Source organism: Lutjanus erythropterus, chromosome 20, assembly GCF_056507025.1.
Source record: "Lutjanus erythropterus isolate fLutEry1 chromosome 20, fLutEry1.hap2, whole genome shotgun sequence".
Classification (NCBI taxonomy): domain Eukaryota; kingdom Metazoa; phylum Chordata; class Actinopteri; order Lutjaniformes; family Lutjanidae; genus Lutjanus; species Lutjanus erythropterus.
The window spans coordinates 15,953,979-15,971,431 of NC_139336.1; the positions used below are offsets into that span (position 1 = coordinate 15,953,979).

Sequence of the window (17,453 nt, forward strand, 5' to 3'; positions counted from 1 at the left end):
AGGTTTTCATACTGTTAGTGTGGCATGTGCTGATAAAAACTGATAATTTTATTTTAATGCTGATGATTAACACTTTGTCAACCAATCATTTGTTTATTTTTTATCAATTAATTTTCCACCAAGACACACAGATTAACTAATAATAACCTTATGAAGATTGTGGTCAGGGAGAAAGTTGATGTGTAAATACTGTGTTATCCAATTCAGCAGCAGGTACAGATGCCACATGGCACATATGAAAATGTATGAATACACATCAAATAAACAAACATATCATGTATCACATCTTTTCTATTGTCTGTTTCACCTATTAGCGCCATTATTCTCTCCCAAACACAGAACAAATGGTGAATGGCAGCAGACGACAGGCATGTTTGCTTAGTGCTGAAAGACCTTCTCTAAATAAAGGCCATAATTCAGTGAAAACCTTCAGCTGGCGAGCGTTAGATGGAGGTAACAAGAGGGGATATATCTATGCATCAACACTGAATCCTATTAGTACCTAAAAACATTTCTCATTTGACTCTGAAGACACTTATTATCAACTATAAGACTACCAGGAACTTCATACTTCAGAACTGTTTAAATGTGATTTTAGCACACTGTCAAAAAAATATGCACTGTAAAAAAAAAAAACAGGAATTCAGTGCAATCAACTAATCATATATTATACATATATAAGTATTGTTTATTCTGATTAATTAAACTCAGAAATTCTAGCATTTATTCTCAGAACTTATTAACATGAGTTCTAACTTGAAGTCTTTTTGCTTGAAATAATGAGTTGAATGAATGAACTGTTTTTCAGCCCTCAAGCTATTCAATCCCAGCATGCATTGTTTGAGAGTTAAAAGTCTCCTGAGAACCTTCTTTTTTACAGTTTGAAGAAAACACATTATTTAAACGGTGTAATACATTTTAAAATAAGTCACGGTTGCTTGTTTTTAAAATAATGAAAAAACACAGCAAACCATGATGATGGTTAGTATTGAATTCAGTCCCTATACCCTCATTCATAAAATTTCTGCAATGATTGAAGAGTTTTTGGTTAAACTTAATATCTTAAGCTTATTGAACATGTTTTCAGCTGAAATAATATCAGATTTATTGACTGAAAGTTTATGTATCTTGAGTCATTACAAAATTACCTCAACTTGTCTTTTCAGATTCCGTTCATTTAAATTTTTAAGGCAGCCTGGACACTTTTTCTTTTTACTGTGTGTGATTCATTTGCAAATTAGTAATGTTTTGTTATTGTTCTTGTCAGCATCAATGGTGGCATTATCAATAATATCACCATAAACGTCATCATACTTGTGATTGCGCTATTCTGGAACAGCTCAGAGGTTTCAAGGTCTGTCTGATCCTCTCCTGACAAAAAGAACAAAAATGGAATAAATAAAAAAGAACACATTCATTTTACTTACCAAGACACAACTCGCTAAGGGCAAGGATATTTTATTTTGCTGCTTTTTGGACACCATTAATCTTCATGTTTCCTGTCTGAATACTTCACAACTTGATGCAATATGAAGAAATATAGATGGATTTATTATATGCTACATTATTGTTGCATAAATGTTTAACTGTCAGACTCAAGTAACAGCTGCCACTGATGCTAGAAATGTAAAATGAATCTGTAACACAGGAAAAAAAAAGAGTTTTGAGTTTGAGAGCTGTGTTTTGAGATGAGTTTTGAGAATGTGATTTTAAATTTATTGACGGGACTGCCTCAGCTCACAGTCAGGAACTAAATACAGAGAAGATGTGAAACAGAAACAGGAGCCATGTCATGCATCTCCTTTGGCACATTTTGACTTTCAGCGACCGATCAACAGAAACCTCAGAAAACCACTGAACACAAAATTAAATAGCATGAAAAAATAATGAAAATTAAAATCCCATACTTCTTGTCCATGGTCCTTGTCTCTGAACAAAGAACACAGTCCTGAGGTATACCGGTTGGCAAAGCCTCATACAGGCTAAAATAAAAAAAATTACATGCCAGGTTGGATTAAGACTTGAAATAAACTCAGCAGCATCAGGAGAAGATCCACTGTACAAACATTAAAGAAAACACACTCTGGCACAAGGAGTGTTTTCCCCATACAAACATAAGCTCACATTTCATGTACCACACAAATCAAAAACCATGCAACAAATTATTATTGAGAATGAAGTAAGTGAACAAAATGATTAAAGATGCATTTTCAGGTTTGTTGCATAAAGTTATTACACATAAAAATGCCCATAATATGATTTGTGTAGTTTGGGAGCAGGAGACTAACAGCAAGCACATTTTAAAGGGATAGTTTGAAATAGTTGAAATGGGGTTTTATGTATCCATAATCAGTGTACAAACAACACTAGGTGATGGTCAACATGGTTCGGTTTGGGAAGCAGGAGTACGGGTGTAGGAAGCACTGATGTTTTACAGGTTAGTTTGGATTCACACAATAACACAAACAAACTAACCAGTTAAAGCAGCAGTAGATCAGCAACTCCTGTGCTCTGTAAGATAAAATGAGTCTGGTTCAATGAAAGAGAGCAGTATTTGGCTTATATAATGACAGCGTCCCTTCAGAAAAGGCTGTCTGATGGCAATCAGGCAATGGCAATGTAATATTCTAAATGTAGCGTGCACTTAGATGTTTTTTTTAGGTGGGCTTTTAAGTGGCTAAAATATGTTTTGCTGCCGACCCTGTCCACAGGTCCACAGTACTCCTCTCTGCTTCTCCAAATCGGGCGTGTGTCATCAGCCATCTACTGTGGGTAGTACACTGACTATGGATAAATACCTCATGCAACTTAATTTCAAAAAATCTGATTTATCCTTTTAAATCTTGACAAAAGAGAAAAAAAAAGGATCCCAAATGCATCCAGAAAATTCACCGAGTACAGCTGCATCAATCATACTTTGAAGACAATGTATAGGATTCAGTTGGCCCTGGTTTGACTTATCATTTCAGGCAAAGCACATTACTATATTCCAGCAATCTTAACGGGTATAATTAAACATTAGAACTATTTCTGTTTTTAAAACTTGTTTACCTTAAATTTTAAGGTGAACATCAACAATGCATCGCTACTGTGAATGTAAATGGGATGATAAATGACCACAATTAGAATGACTTATTGTGACACACACAAACAAATGCAAAGACAGGCTGATGATGGTCATTTGAACAGTGAGTCTGAATCTGCCACAGACGATCATACCTGTCTTTCAAAGTGCATAGCAGTCCGGGACTGCAGGCCAACCTGTGATGCTGCATCTGAACCGAACCAGACTTGCATTTTGCAACGAACAACTTTGGTTATTTTTGCACTCTTTTAAAATAACGTGATTAATTTCAAATTAACAGTAATTCTTGCCTGAAAAATCCAAACTCATTTTCAAAAGATTCACGGTGGTTAATCCTACAGACATTTTATTCTTAAAGCTACTACAAGAAGTTTCTAACTGGTTGTGAAACTGTCAATTTATTGCCTTTGCCTCCATATAACCTACATAACAAGACCAACCTCAAAGAGACTGGCTATTTCTGTGTTGTTCTTGTTCTCTGCCTGCCACTTCGTCTGATTCTCAGTTAAATCAGACAATTTGAACTTGTATTTATGTTATTCAAGGTAGTTACATTGAGAAATACATTATCCACTTAAAAAGAAGCAGGAGGAGATTATTATTTAGATAATTTTATTTTTGATGTTATATGTTGTTGATGTTGTTTGATGTTATGTTTGTTGTTTGTTGATGGTGGAAACGTTACTGCTTTTGTCCACAGGGGCCTCCAAAATCAGCAAAATATGTAAGTTCCTCATAGTAGCTTAAATTTCTTGCATGATGAGGGTTTTATCTGACAGCAGTGATGTTTTAGCTGAGACGCTGTCTTAGGTATTATAGTTATTAAACACACACACACACACACACACACACACATACACTCACACAGATAAAAGAAAATGCAGAACACACACACACATCATCATCAAATGGGAAACTGCATTCGCTCTTGAAATTCCCTGAAGTTGCTTACAAGTACAAAATAAAATAAAACTCTCCAAATTGGCCCCAGTTCATCTCCTTCATCTACTAACATATTAGTGAGAAGTTAAGACAGCTAACTCCACCTACTGGCCACATAATATTCCATCCAACCAACACTGAATATTCAACAGTAGTTGGTGAAGTGAAAAGGTGCAATCTACATTAAAAAAAAAAATTGCATTGCATAAAACCTAGCTGAGTACATTTTTGCCTTATCTATGTTTTCCTCTTAAGTTAGGTCAATTTAAATTCTAAAGTCAATGATCTACGTCATTATCACCACAAAAACTTTGTATGTGCCAACAAGAGCAACACTACAGGCGAGGTGCTGGCAGCACCTGCCCAGCCATCTTAGCCTACAGTTTGGCCTTTAACTACCTAGTTTAGTCTCATGACTGTTCATTTCACAGAGACCCACATGGCACAGACTGAACACAGAACCATCTTTAGGTTTCAAAGTCTTGACAGGATGTGTGCGTGGCCACCATGCTGCATGACTCTCCTCCTTTGGCTGTAAACATGCAGGCTGGGTCAGCTAGGGCTCCATGTAGGGCAGTGAGGGGCTCTGAGGCACGAGCCATTTAGAAACTGATGACGAGGGATCAGTGTTAGAAAACTTCAGGGTCAGCAGTGATCAAGGGTTTGTGTCCAGTCCAGTTTGAGGTGAACCTGACGAACACGCTTCAGTTCTGTCATTCTCTGCCGTCCTTGTGCAGAACCGCTGCTGTGACTCTTCCTCCTCTTCTTTAAGGACCACCTCTTCTTTCTCCAACACGAACTCCAAGGTGGGCCCTCTGGCTGCTCCTTCCTCCAGCTCCCCCTCCTCTGCCAGCCGGAGTTTGATGTTCATGCCGACATGTTTTTCTGTCTTATCTGGACAGCAAGGAGGAGAACCAATGACATGCAAAATTAGAACACAGAGAAAAATTTTGATTTAGTAACTAATATCCTAATCACATGGGACCAACATTACCTGGGGACCTCATGTAATATAGAAATAAACCCTCCATGTCAGCATTTTACTCAAATTTACTGACAAAGCTCTGCTTGAAGGGATAGTTCATTCCTAAATGAGAAATACATATATGTCCTTTGGCCTGTGGTGTTATGAAGAGACATCAGCCATAGAGTTATCTGCCTTCTCTCGAATTTAATGGAACTGAATGACATTTGGTTTGTGCTGCTTGTGCAGCAAGTGACATGAGTTCAGATCCAAAGAAGTCAGAAGAAGTCTCTTTTTGGTAAGGGCTTTATGTCGGCATGTAAAGTGATGAAAATTCTCTAAATATAATGTACACTGAAACTGATATTGATTTTATTACGTGGCTATTTTGCTGCTGCCCCAGTCCACAGCAGTACATTGCTTAGCTTCTGTGTTGGGACTGCTGAGTAAGATGTCAATCAAAACACGATCTGCCATGCCTACAGACTTGGCAAATCATCTAAACAGCGAAATGAGCTGTTTTAGAATTTGGTTTTCTAAGTTATGAATGTTTATTTTCTCTCAGATTTCCGTGTATGTTTAACAAGACACTCAACTCTGATATCATATGTGCATTTTTTCTAGTTAAATCCAAATTTCCAGAGGTTTTAGTCTTCCTCCTCCTGGTCCTCACCATGTCCCAGCTGCCTCTCCTTGGGCAGCAGCAGCACATCCACATTGCGATGTTCCTCCAGAGCTGCTGTGAGCACAGCGCCCTCACGGCTGAACAGGAAGACCAAAGGCAGGGTGATGTCTTCAGTGGAGTCGCCATCTCCAACCATCTGGAAGAGGGGAGTCTCCTCACTATTACTTCCCTCACGGTGGTCTAAGAGGGAGAATAAGGGAATAACTGAAACAATTTCATTTCATCTTTGAGGTCCAGCCTCCAGTATTTAGCAGTTATTCTAACCTCTGTGTGCTGGGCTTTAAGGTGGGCTGAACTCATTTTGGGATCATTACGGATGGGTGATACTGCAAAATTAGGTTTCGACCCAATACAAAGCAATACAAGGACATAATCACTGATATTGATACAGATATTTTTTATTATTAAAAGTACCTTATGTGCTTTCATATAGGTAGAACTGTGCGCCATTATTTATAAGGTGGGCTGAATATATTATTTGAATGTCTGAATTTAGGCTAACTTAAGTAACAGCTATTGATGAACAATAACAGTATAAAATGTAACATTAACAAATGATTTGACAAAAGTATTAATTTCTCTACTATATAACTGGATATTCCTTGTCTGAGCCTCTCTGAAAAGACTCTGACAGTCAATTCTGTCTCTGCTTCAGGGTTGTACATGCTGAGGCTTTTCCCTCCTCCTCTTCACTTCTTCTCTGTTACAGCTCCACGTTCTCTTTCTCATGGTGTTTTGTTGTGTGTTGGAACATATTTGTGACTAACAGCCTTCCTACCGCTCATGCTTTCATTCACACCTGTGAAATATCTCCAAAGCTCCTCTTTTGTTCAGCTATCACTACATGTGTAGGTATGTGTCAGATTAAATACGACGCATGTGTTGTTTCAGCACAACAAAGAACAAACAACAGCAGTGAAGAAACAAAGAGAACATATACTAAACAACAGAACATTGTTTGTATGGACAGTTCTTCTGTTTTATACAATACATACAATACAACGCAGACAAGAGAAACCGAAACTGATCCTTTTTTTTGGTATTGATCCTATTGATGCCAGAATCGATCTTCAAGAATGGGATGTAGTACCAGAAATATCAATATTATGGGATCAATCCTCCCACCCATACTAATAATACTCACCTATAAAGATGACTCCGATGGCTCCTGCCTCCTGTAGCCGACGAGCCTTTGCGGCGAACATGCAGTCACCGCGCAGTGCCACAGCAATATGGCCATTAAGCTCCTCTGCATTATCTACTGTCCCACATGCAGTGTAGGGGGAAGCTTTCACTATGCTGCCCTTCACCTGCGGCACAAGAGTTTGAGTGCGTAATTGTCAGTTAATGTGTTTCTTAATGGATGGAAATAAAAAAAAAGAGTGCAGGTATAACAAAACATTTGCATAGTTCTGGAAAAATCTGTAAAGTAATTATAACATTTGTATTTTCTGGTCATGTTATCACTACATGCAGGAGCGTTTACTATATTATTGTCACACTGGAAGCTCACCCCGTGCTCCTGCTTGGTGAGGTCCATTCCAAACTTGGCCGGTCCTGCTGTGAGCACCGTCCTACCCAGAAATGGGGGGGATATGAGCTGAACGACATGAGGCACCACCTCCTCCTCCTCTGCTGTCTGGCTTACCTCTGCCACAAGTTTAACTCTGTACACTCCTTTATGCTCCTAAGAGATTCATATTTAGAAAACAAGTGTCATATTTAAGTTATTAAAGGAAAGTTTTATGATAACGCCAGCTCAAATTTTATCATGGTTCATCTTGGAGCTTGGGATATTGTGGTATTATATATTACAGTAACCCATATTTAAGGCAGTACATTAATCACCCTGACCAATTTTTCACTTCATCGATATTGATTTAACCCAATTCTTATAAATCGTTTAAAAATGTAAAATGAAATTGGTAATCCATTTACTCTGATTATCTAATTTCCTTTCCCCCTCACTGTTGGATAACTCATGATACCAGACAGAGCACACTTTCTGCTTAAGGAAACGCAGAACTGAGTGTAGTGTAGCTGATAAGATCACGAAGAAATCTGTTTAAATTTCATCTGGCTTTTAATTTTCGAAATCCTCTGCGTACAGCACTGTTCTTTCCACAATTTGAAAGATGTAATTAGTTCAACAGCAGGTTATATAATTAACCTGTTTTGATGGCTCCATTGAAGTATATTTAGAGCATAAAAAATGGTTCAGTAGGTTGTTTGAGTGCATCATTGGAGACAAAATCAGGTCTTAAATTGGTAACTAAAGATACATTTTGCATAATTTTAACCAAAGCTAAAAACTATGCAATTAAAACCTGCTCAAAAACATCAAAGCAATCTTCACTTTTCGGTCATGTTAGAAACTACAATAACTTACTCTCACTTGTGCTGAACATAAAGAAAATCACAAAAATGTCTGAGATAACTCAGGGGTTACACTAAAAATAAAGGGATTTCAAACAAGTACATGTTGTTGGGACACAATTACTTATTTGGCCACTTGCCTGCAATCTCAAGATAGCATATAACCGTTATCCTTTAACATATCTGCAACAATATGCTTTTAAGAACAACATCCTGCACTGTATTATTCAATGTGAAAGTAAGCAAAGTATCTAAAATACCTTCTGACTTCTAGTGCCTCCTGCCATGACCTCATTCAGTGGAGTGAGAGAAATGCCCATGCTTTTCAAGAACTCTACTGGTTCCATGCCATTATCATGGAGTGGTAGTTCAATTTCCCTGCAAAGCACAAACACAGCCACAGTTAAAACTCAAAGTAATCATGGCTAACAAGTTTCACTCTAAAATCAAAAGCACCTGCCGACTAGGCACACCTGACAGGTAAGGGGTGGAAGGCTCGTCCCACCCCAGTGAGGTACTTGTAGCCGTCCCGGATGGTTTTGGCAAATGAGGGATTGTTGGGGAACAACGTCTCTATGCTGGGGCAGGAGTGTGTGAACAGATCTTCTTCTTGAGAGACAGAAACAGGCTCCTGAAAAACAGGACCAACAGTTAAAGGCATACTCAGAGTATTACCTACAGTAGATGCTGGTCGATATCAGCATGTAAAATAGGCAATGTACAGCTGTGGACAGGGTCAGCAGCAAAATGTATTTTAGCCATCTAAAAACATCCCACCTAAAAAATCATGACCAATTTAAGTGTATGCTATATTTGGAACATTTTCATCAGAAGGCCTATACCAACAGGAAACAACTGTTATATACGCCAAATATCATTCTCTCCAAACCACCAGACTATTTAAGGAAAAACAGTAGTTTTATCTTGCAGAATACAGAAGTTGCTGGTCTACTGCTGCCTCTGTGGTTTGGTTTGTTTGTGTCATTTGTGTGACTTCTGTGTTTTAAAAGGTTGGTTTGGATTCCCCAAAGTCAAAATATACAGATCGAGGCAGCAGTGAAAATATTCTAAACATAGTGTACACTTAAACTGATATTGATTATTTTAGGTGGACCTTTTTTATGTGGCTAAAAAGCATTTTGTTGCTGACCCTGTCCACAGCAGTACACTGATTAGCTTCTGTGCTGGTATTTCTCTCTGCATCTCCAAACTGTGGGTGTGGCGACAAGCATCTACAGTTGGTAATACGCTGACTATCTAGAAGTACCTCATACAGCTCCAAATAATCTGAACTATCCCTTAAACGCATCTTAGCTCCTACAGTTATATGTCAGTTCACGAATTAAAGGGTCAGTTAGCATTTCAAGACAAAGTAGCTCAGCTGGTAGAGCACGAGCCCCACATACTGAGGCTTTGAGTTTGATTCTTGCCTACAACTCTTTGCTGCATGTCTTCCCCTCACTCTCTCTCCCCCTCTCTCTATCAATTAAAAAAGGCATAAAAAGCCACAAAAAATATTTTTTTTAAAAGTAAGAGAAAGTAATGATGTATTAATGTAATTATAAAGTAATAACACACAATGTCAATGTGTTCTATTCTTACAGAAAAATACAGATTATGTATCATAGCAATAAATAATGCTTACTATTAACATTAACTTAAGGTCTCACCGTATTGTTGCCCTGACAGGGTGGCTTAGTGGTGGAGAGAGAAACAGGGAGAAGGTGAGCCTCAGTGGTGAAGATGTAGTCATCAATATCAATGGGGAGCTCGCTCTTCTCCGTAAACAGCAGGTACAGGTATTTAAACATCTCAGCCAGAAAGAATGAGTCCATCCTACACACACACACACACACACACACAGATATACACAGACATGGAAGCTGTTATCAAACATTCGTAAGAGGCATTTTGAGGTTAATTCATCAAACTGGCCTTCTAAGGTTACTCTTCCATATGGGAAATCTAACAAAACATGTCAGTGTGAACACGTGTGTAATGGCATTTGTATACCTGTCCTCATGCGTCCCAGTGCGGACATCTTGCACAGCAGCAAACCCGCAAGGCACCCTGGCGTAGGCATTGAGCTTTTCCACAATGGACTGTCCCACTCTGAGGTAGTAGGGGTCGCCAGTGGCCTGCAGAGATCAAGATATCATCTCGACCACACATCTCCACTTTGCTTTAAATTACTTTGTGTTTTTAGTACAAGAGTGGAGTATCATCATTAATTAGCTTTATCACAACTGACCTGAAGTTTCAAGGTTAAATATAGTTATACATATGTAGTTATTCACCTTATAGAGGTAGTAGGTGCTTTCTGCAAACTCTGGTCTCAGTAGGTGTTGGCCCCAGTGAACTCTAAACTCTGTAGTGAAAGCCTGCGGGGAGATTAAGCAAAGAAAAACATTAGCGTCGGTCTAAATCACAATATAGAATCCTATGATTGTATCCATATTAGCCACCCGTCTTAAGTATTTAAAATACTTGTTCTTGCCCATATATGCTCACTATGTGTCATAAAATAGAACAAAAAGAGCAGAGATTCTTTACCTCTGGAAGAAACTTGTGCTGTTTGGTTACTTGGTAAAGCATTTCATGAGTCTCAATAGCTGGTTTCAGATCACCTCTCAAAACCTGTGTGAAAAAGAAATGTCACTCCAGGAACATGTGCAGCAATTACTACGTCTTCTACCATGTTTTTATTGGTAGTAAATGCGATTAATCAAGTGCAGTCTTAAGACAGCATCTCTGACCTGTAAGCCCGGGAAGAATGCCAGAAGAGAGTCCATCCAGCTGCGCACGCTCACAGTGGGGTTGTGCATGTGTACGTTGAGCAGCAGGGGAGGCTGACTGATGTACTTCATAATGGCACTGTAGTGCTGTTGCAGTCAAACATCATGAAAAATATATTGGCAAACACTGAAAAATGTCTTCAAGCCACTTTCACATTATGAACAAAATGGCCACTGAAGATGCAACAAGGAGTACAATATAAATGCAGTGATGAAGAACTTACAATGTTGAACCTCTCTAGAAAAACATTGTCTCCTAAAAGAATATAGGCCTTCATCAGATATTCATAGTACGAGTCGATACCAGCACCAACTCCACTGTCTGCAAACACAGAAGTGATAAGACGGTCAAATATGGCCCATGTGTACAGCTGTGGAATATTATGTACTGCATGTATATTTCTGTTTTATATGTTGGTCCACTGACTGTATGAGAACCATTGACATAGATGGTTATTAAGTAATACACAGTACCGTAATTTTTTTTTTTTTTTTTTGATAATCAAAACAATGGTATTGTATTCTGAAACAGTCAATCATTACTTTATATTCATGTAATAAACATACAAATGTCAATTAGATTGTAATCTGCTTGAGAAATAAATAGAAATTTGGTTATAATAAGCATTTGCTTATACTGATCAATTTGACACAGATGGACATTATAAGCAGTTTCCACTGTACCAAATATAAATGTTTTTATATTATACAATATTGTATATGTGTTTAAATTGCCTCACCCCTCCGGACCCACTCTTCATTATGGATATTGATGACAGTCCCCACCAAGTCGCTTCCTCTCTGTCTCCTCTCCCACAGGACGTCCAGAGCCTTCCTTGCATTTGCCTGTAAAACAATAATAAGCATTAATAATGTTTCTGGTAAATTTAATTACATCATACATACTGTATATGGTTTCTGGTACTAGTTATAGCCAGCTATAACGTCAAAGAAGAAGAATAATATTAAAAGACATTTAAAAAAGCCTAATTTCTACAAAGGCAGAAGGAGACTGTACCTCAAACACAGACTCTCCTGACAGCCTGCTGAGGGCAGCAAACTCCAGGATCATTGTTCCAGCACAAGCTGTGCAGGTGTCCGATTCAGTGCCTGTGCGTGAAAGTGGGTTTAGCACTCCATACCGCAGATTCACCTGGAAAACCAAAAAATGAAAATTTCACCTTGTCACTCAGCACAATGTTATGTACTAAAATAAGTAAAGTATTGTTTATTATCTCCTCTGTGGTGCACTGACTGTAACAAACTATTCTCCATTAACCTCTTCAACTCCATGGACATGTGTTCTATTTGAATATATTCCTGTATACAGTTTTGGATTTGCATAAATTGGGTAAGACAGGAAAGCTGAGACTCCTCTGGATTCAATGGTCCAATTGTATTCATGTGTGATGATGCCCATAGAAGCCATTTATGTCTTCTAAGATTATTACAGCCTCATGAAACATCACAACCACAGACTAGAGAACTAGGCCATTCAGAGGATGTATATTGGGTATATTTATATTGTAGGGATGTCATGAGAACCAATACTTCAGTAACAAGTTGATGCCAAAATCAGGGTTCAACATTAATGTCTTTTTCTCACTTGCCCGGTTGGGAAGTGAAGCCTCTAAACACGGCAAAAGTATAAATAAATATAAATATTATAGGGAAGGAAGGAGTGGAAGAGTCTATTAATATCTGTATATAATAGATCTGAAGTAACACTTGTGATATTTAACAATAAAACAAGGAATACCTTAGGGTAAGGAAGGCCACTTGTGGTGTTAAAGGCAGGCAGTAATCGATGGCCCAGCTCTTTGGCCATGTGTAGGAGCTCATCACGATACCACTGCATCCTCTCCCCACGCTGCCGTAGCAGGTCAGCCATCACGTGGGCCCCCAAAAGCCCTCTGAGGAAGAATTAATGAAGAAGACAGGTTGAGACACAATATTCAGCAGGACATTTATGTCTAGTAATAGTAATATGCTGTACTGATGTGGAATCACTGTACATTCAGAAAAATAATTCATAAAAAAGAGCATAAAAATGTATCTACAGTACAAACGTAAATAAATCACGGGCAGGTTTCATACCCTAAAACTCTGATGTTGGTCTCAAACACAGACACTACCACATCGTTGTCCAGGCGTACATCCCTCACAGCCTTCCTCACTGCGTCCTCAAACTCATCAAGCTTGTTTAACACCTGCTCACACACACAAACACAGGAACAAATAAATCTACTTCCAAAAAGGGGAAAAATAGACTGAAAGCCAGAGCACAGTGAGACAAAAGAGCAAACAAAAGCAGATTAAACTACTTTCACACTTGTAAACAGAAGAAGAGCAAGCACTCACCACCAGGGTATCGAGGGTGTCAATCAGTGTGAGCGAAAACCTACAGAAAAGACAGTAGAAGTGTTATAATGAGAGTGTCTGGCACAGCACAGGGGAGCTGGTGTCCCACTTTGTTTCATTTGTACTGAACCACAGACTGTAAAATCTCATTCAATTTCTAGCCTGTTTGTATTCACAATGAAATTGTATTATGCAACATGTGTGATACATAAATGGATGCATTGTACTTTAAGTCCTCAATTTACTGCTTTCTTCTAAATTTCATTCACAATTCATAAATCTAGGGCATCTAACCCATGTTGAATTTAATCTGTTTGGTCCTTGTCCTCTTTGAAGATGCAATACTTCAAAAAATGGATGGATGGATGGATCACATCTAGTTACCATTTTACAGCTCTATGAAAAAAACGCTTTAAAGCAGGACCATTTAATTACTCAGAAGGGCCCAATTTGAAAAGAGTAAAGTGCCAAGGAGCCTGATGTTTAGATTTCCTTTGTCTGACCTGTAAAATTAGGAATTTAGATGCAGAAAACAATTGCACCTCATTTTTTACTTACCCTTTATTAGTTTTCAAGTTGAAAAATAAATACGTACAAAATGACAGGAAAAACATCAATGTACCTGTGAAATTCTAGATTAGATGTAGCTTGTTGTTTTAATTAACACAATGTTGCATTCAGCATCTTTTTTCATTCAGTTTGTCACACCTAAATTCCCTCTTTTAGCATTAGCCTTTAAAAAGGCACAAAAATGCTTTGGTCTAAACTGATGCCAACTGACTGGTTAAAAAGACATGGTTTCTTTGATGATGATGATGATGATGATGATGATGATGATGATGAACTTACTTCCCCAAGGAGTCATCTATGTCCCCTCTATTGGGCTCCTGACCACGGACTCTACCCCTGCAGCTCAGAGGCATCAACTCATCTGCAGGATAGGCGTATTTCTGCAACACAAACAACAGTAACTGTCTTCAACCTTCATGTAAAAAAGGTCAAGAAAGATGGCTGGAGGGTTCAAAATTCTCTAGGAAGAAAAAGAAGGGGGGAAAAAAGGAATTCCACCAATATATTGTATTAATTAACTATTATTATTATTATTATTCAACTATTTTAAAAATATATAAATTCTATCTGGTTACTACTAAGAGGAATTAATGTCAAGTGTTCTTTTTCAAATCCAATAAAAGCACTTTATTCATAATTGAAGTATCTCTCCTCTGTGTGTAACCTGTCCTTCCAAAACTCATTAACGCCAACAAGGAAAACCATTGATTCCTAAGAGAAATCTCCATCATCCCAAACAAAAAAACAATCAGTACTACTGAGACCACCAAAACTGACAATGCAGTTGCAACATCATCCTGCATGTTTGCTTTCTGCACAACCCCGCTAAATCTGACAACACTGAGGACTCTGTCAGGCCACTGATTCAAGATTTTCTTATCTGGTATTTAGAAATGAGACACAACAATAAGCTATCTTCCTGGTGCAGACAAATCCTACCTTTAACTGGCTGACCCTGATGAAGGCCACAAGCCGAAACACGCTGGTCTCACAGTTGTTCTTCACACTACAAGTGTTGTTGGAGTTTTAATGTCTGTCAGCTTTTCTTAACCTCCAACATGCAAATATAAAATATAGCTGCAGCTATTAATCAATTATATTATTAGTCAAGTGAAAGACAATTAGCTGCCTAGTCTTTTGATAATTGATAGTTTCACAGTTAAAAGTAAAGATTTCCTGCTTTCTTTTGTCATTGAAGAGTCTTTGAGTTCTGGACTGCTGGTTGGACGAAATAAGTAATATGAGGACATCATTATTGAGTATTTTTCACATTTTATGCTATTTTATAGACTAAAGGCTGCAACTAACTTATTTCCAGGATCGAATATTCAGTTGATTATTTTCTTGATTAACTGATTAGTTATTTGGTCTGTAAGTTGTCAGAAAATAGAGGAAAATGACAATCAGTGTTTCCAAAGGCCCAAGATGACATCCTCAAATGTCTTGTTTTGTCCACAACCCAAATATATTCAGGTTTACTGTAAGAGAGGACTGGGGAAACCACATAAGATTCATATTTCTGAAACTGATATAAGAGAATTTTTGACTGTTTTTAATTGTTTTTAATTACTTAAACCAATTAATCAAAATATTTGGTGATTAATTTAGTAGTTGGATTTTAATTGATTAATCATGAAAAGAATCAGCAGATTAATAAATAATGAAAATAGCCTACATTAAAGTAGATACCTTACCATGTAACTCCCGTAAGCGTGATCAAACATTTCAATAATCTGGTCCCTGCAAAAACAGAAAAGGCAAAACAAATGTATCAAATGTGAAAATGGCACAAACACTGCAATTTTTTTCATAATATTGCAGAGACCTCCTCAGCCACTCATTCACACACGTGTTATATACAGTCTGTCCAGGCATATCTTCACCTGATAACAGTCTTCTCCTCTGGTGTCATGCTCTGGCTCTCTTGACATTTGGCCCAGCCAAGAAGACTGGTGATCAGCAGGGTCTTCAGCATCATCCCAGTGCCAAAAGTGTGGACCAGTTCCCAGCAGAGTTTATTTCCTACTCTCCTCATGTAGTCCTGCTTCAGGTTAAGCTTTAATACGGACAAACAAACTGCTGTCCTTTGTCCAACGCCCACACAGTCTAACAGTCAAACAGCCCAGCAACAGGCACAGCTGTCCTCCTTTAGACCCCCGATCGTCCTCATTCTGGTAGACAGTCGGCTATAGATAAATGTTAGCTACCTCCAAGCTCCATTTCCATATTTCCACTGTGGTTCATCTGTAGTTGATCCAGGATTGTTACGACCACCACCACATGCCCACAGAGGAGCACTTCAGCTGACCGTATCCATGTAAACAATGGAGGCAGCTAGCTACAACTGAGCCTCCATAAACAATGACTAATGACGGTGCCCTGTAAAGAAAAACAAGACTGACCACCGAAGCACTGGCTAATAAGAGAGCACACTTCTGTTTGAACCAAAAAATGTAAAGAAATATGAGGAAGGTATTGAGGTAGTTACCAAATTGGTAGCACAGTGAAGCGGTGTAGCTAACGCTGGCTAGCCATCACAGTGCTGGCTGGGAGGTTCCCCGTTGCTAGCCAGCTAACAACTTCGCCGCCAGCAATGGAGATTAGTTGGCTATTAGCCTTAATAGCTAAATACAGAAAGTAGGCTAGGTCTAAACATCACATTGGTCTAAGACAAACGGTTCGCTTGCCGTCTAGACTGATTATCATTCAGTTAAATGGTCGATGACACGTCGCCGAGTATCACTACAGATAGACGGCACCCTGACGTCGTGTACTGAACTGTCAAAGAAGCTCGTGTCTAGAAGGGAACACAAGATTTGTAAATTTCTCGCGAGATTTGTACGCGTTGTTTCTTCATTTTGCACACTATGCAAATTAGTTATGTTCGATTAAGTGATAACACTGTACTTAAAATCTGGATAGGTTTTGGGTCAGAAAACACGTGCTTAGGGTTAGGAAAAGATCATGATTTCGAGTAAAATATTTATTCTCGCGAGATTTTTCGCGGATCTGAGGATCCCTTCTAAATACAACCGGCAAAACGGGCAGGCTGTTTTGGGAAAATCGGTGTGTTTACCCCGGATCTAGTCTTTCAGGAAAGCTCTACTCCTACGTAACCTGACTAGTGTCCCTTCGGCAATTTCCACCCTTCAAATGGTTATATATATGATTATGGTAGGTTCAAATTAGATTAATTATCAGGGTTTCGATATGAAAATGGAACAGATGTCATATTGTTTGTCTAGGAGAAGAGAAGGTCCCCTGGCAGGCTAAACTTAGGGTATAAAAAATACGGAATCGCCTAGGCACACGTTGTAAGGTAGGAGGAGTCAAAGGGGGTGTATTTCTTTTTTTAATCTAATGCATTTTGCATTCCTAACGAAGTCAAGGAAATTCATTCCAAAATATTACATGAACTATTTTCCAGTGAATTCCCTAATTCACAGATATGTGAAAGTGAATTGCTCTGTTCTTTTTGTGGCCATGCTGATGACATATCTATCCAATTATTCTTGCAAGTGAAATAACAACAATATTTTGGTCTAATTTAAATTCTCATATTTTCAATAGCACCAGTGTTGCTCACTGTTTAATCCTCAAATATATAATTTTTCATCATCAAAATATATATAACATGTCTCTTAAGTATGTGTTAATATTTTATTTTACTGGGAA

General features: G+C 38.3%; 1 protein-coding gene across 1 annotated transcript; it reads right to left on the reverse strand.

Annotated features, from left to right (window-relative positions):
* Positions 1 to 4,682: 4,682 nt before the first annotated feature.
* On the reverse strand, positions 4,683 to 16,563 carry LOC146308275 (ER degradation-enhancing alpha-mannosidase-like protein 3). Its single transcript, XM_084746641.1, has 20 exons — positions 15,662 to 16,563; positions 15,473 to 15,518; positions 14,058 to 14,158; positions 13,209 to 13,248; positions 12,945 to 13,057; positions 12,607 to 12,760; positions 11,866 to 12,000; positions 11,588 to 11,693; positions 11,072 to 11,169; positions 10,809 to 10,934; positions 10,606 to 10,689; positions 10,350 to 10,433; positions 10,066 to 10,190; positions 9,723 to 9,888; positions 8,526 to 8,683; positions 8,313 to 8,430; positions 7,190 to 7,363; positions 6,821 to 6,986; positions 5,665 to 5,856; positions 4,683 to 4,921 (listed from the first exon to the last, which is right to left on the reverse strand). Exons 1-20 carry the CDS (start codon positions 15,811 to 15,813, stop codon positions 4,683 to 4,685), a joined length of 2,577 nt encoding a protein of 858 aa, XP_084602767.1. The 5' UTR covers positions 15,814 to 16,563.
* Between the last annotated feature and the right edge of the window lie 890 nt (positions 16,564 to 17,453).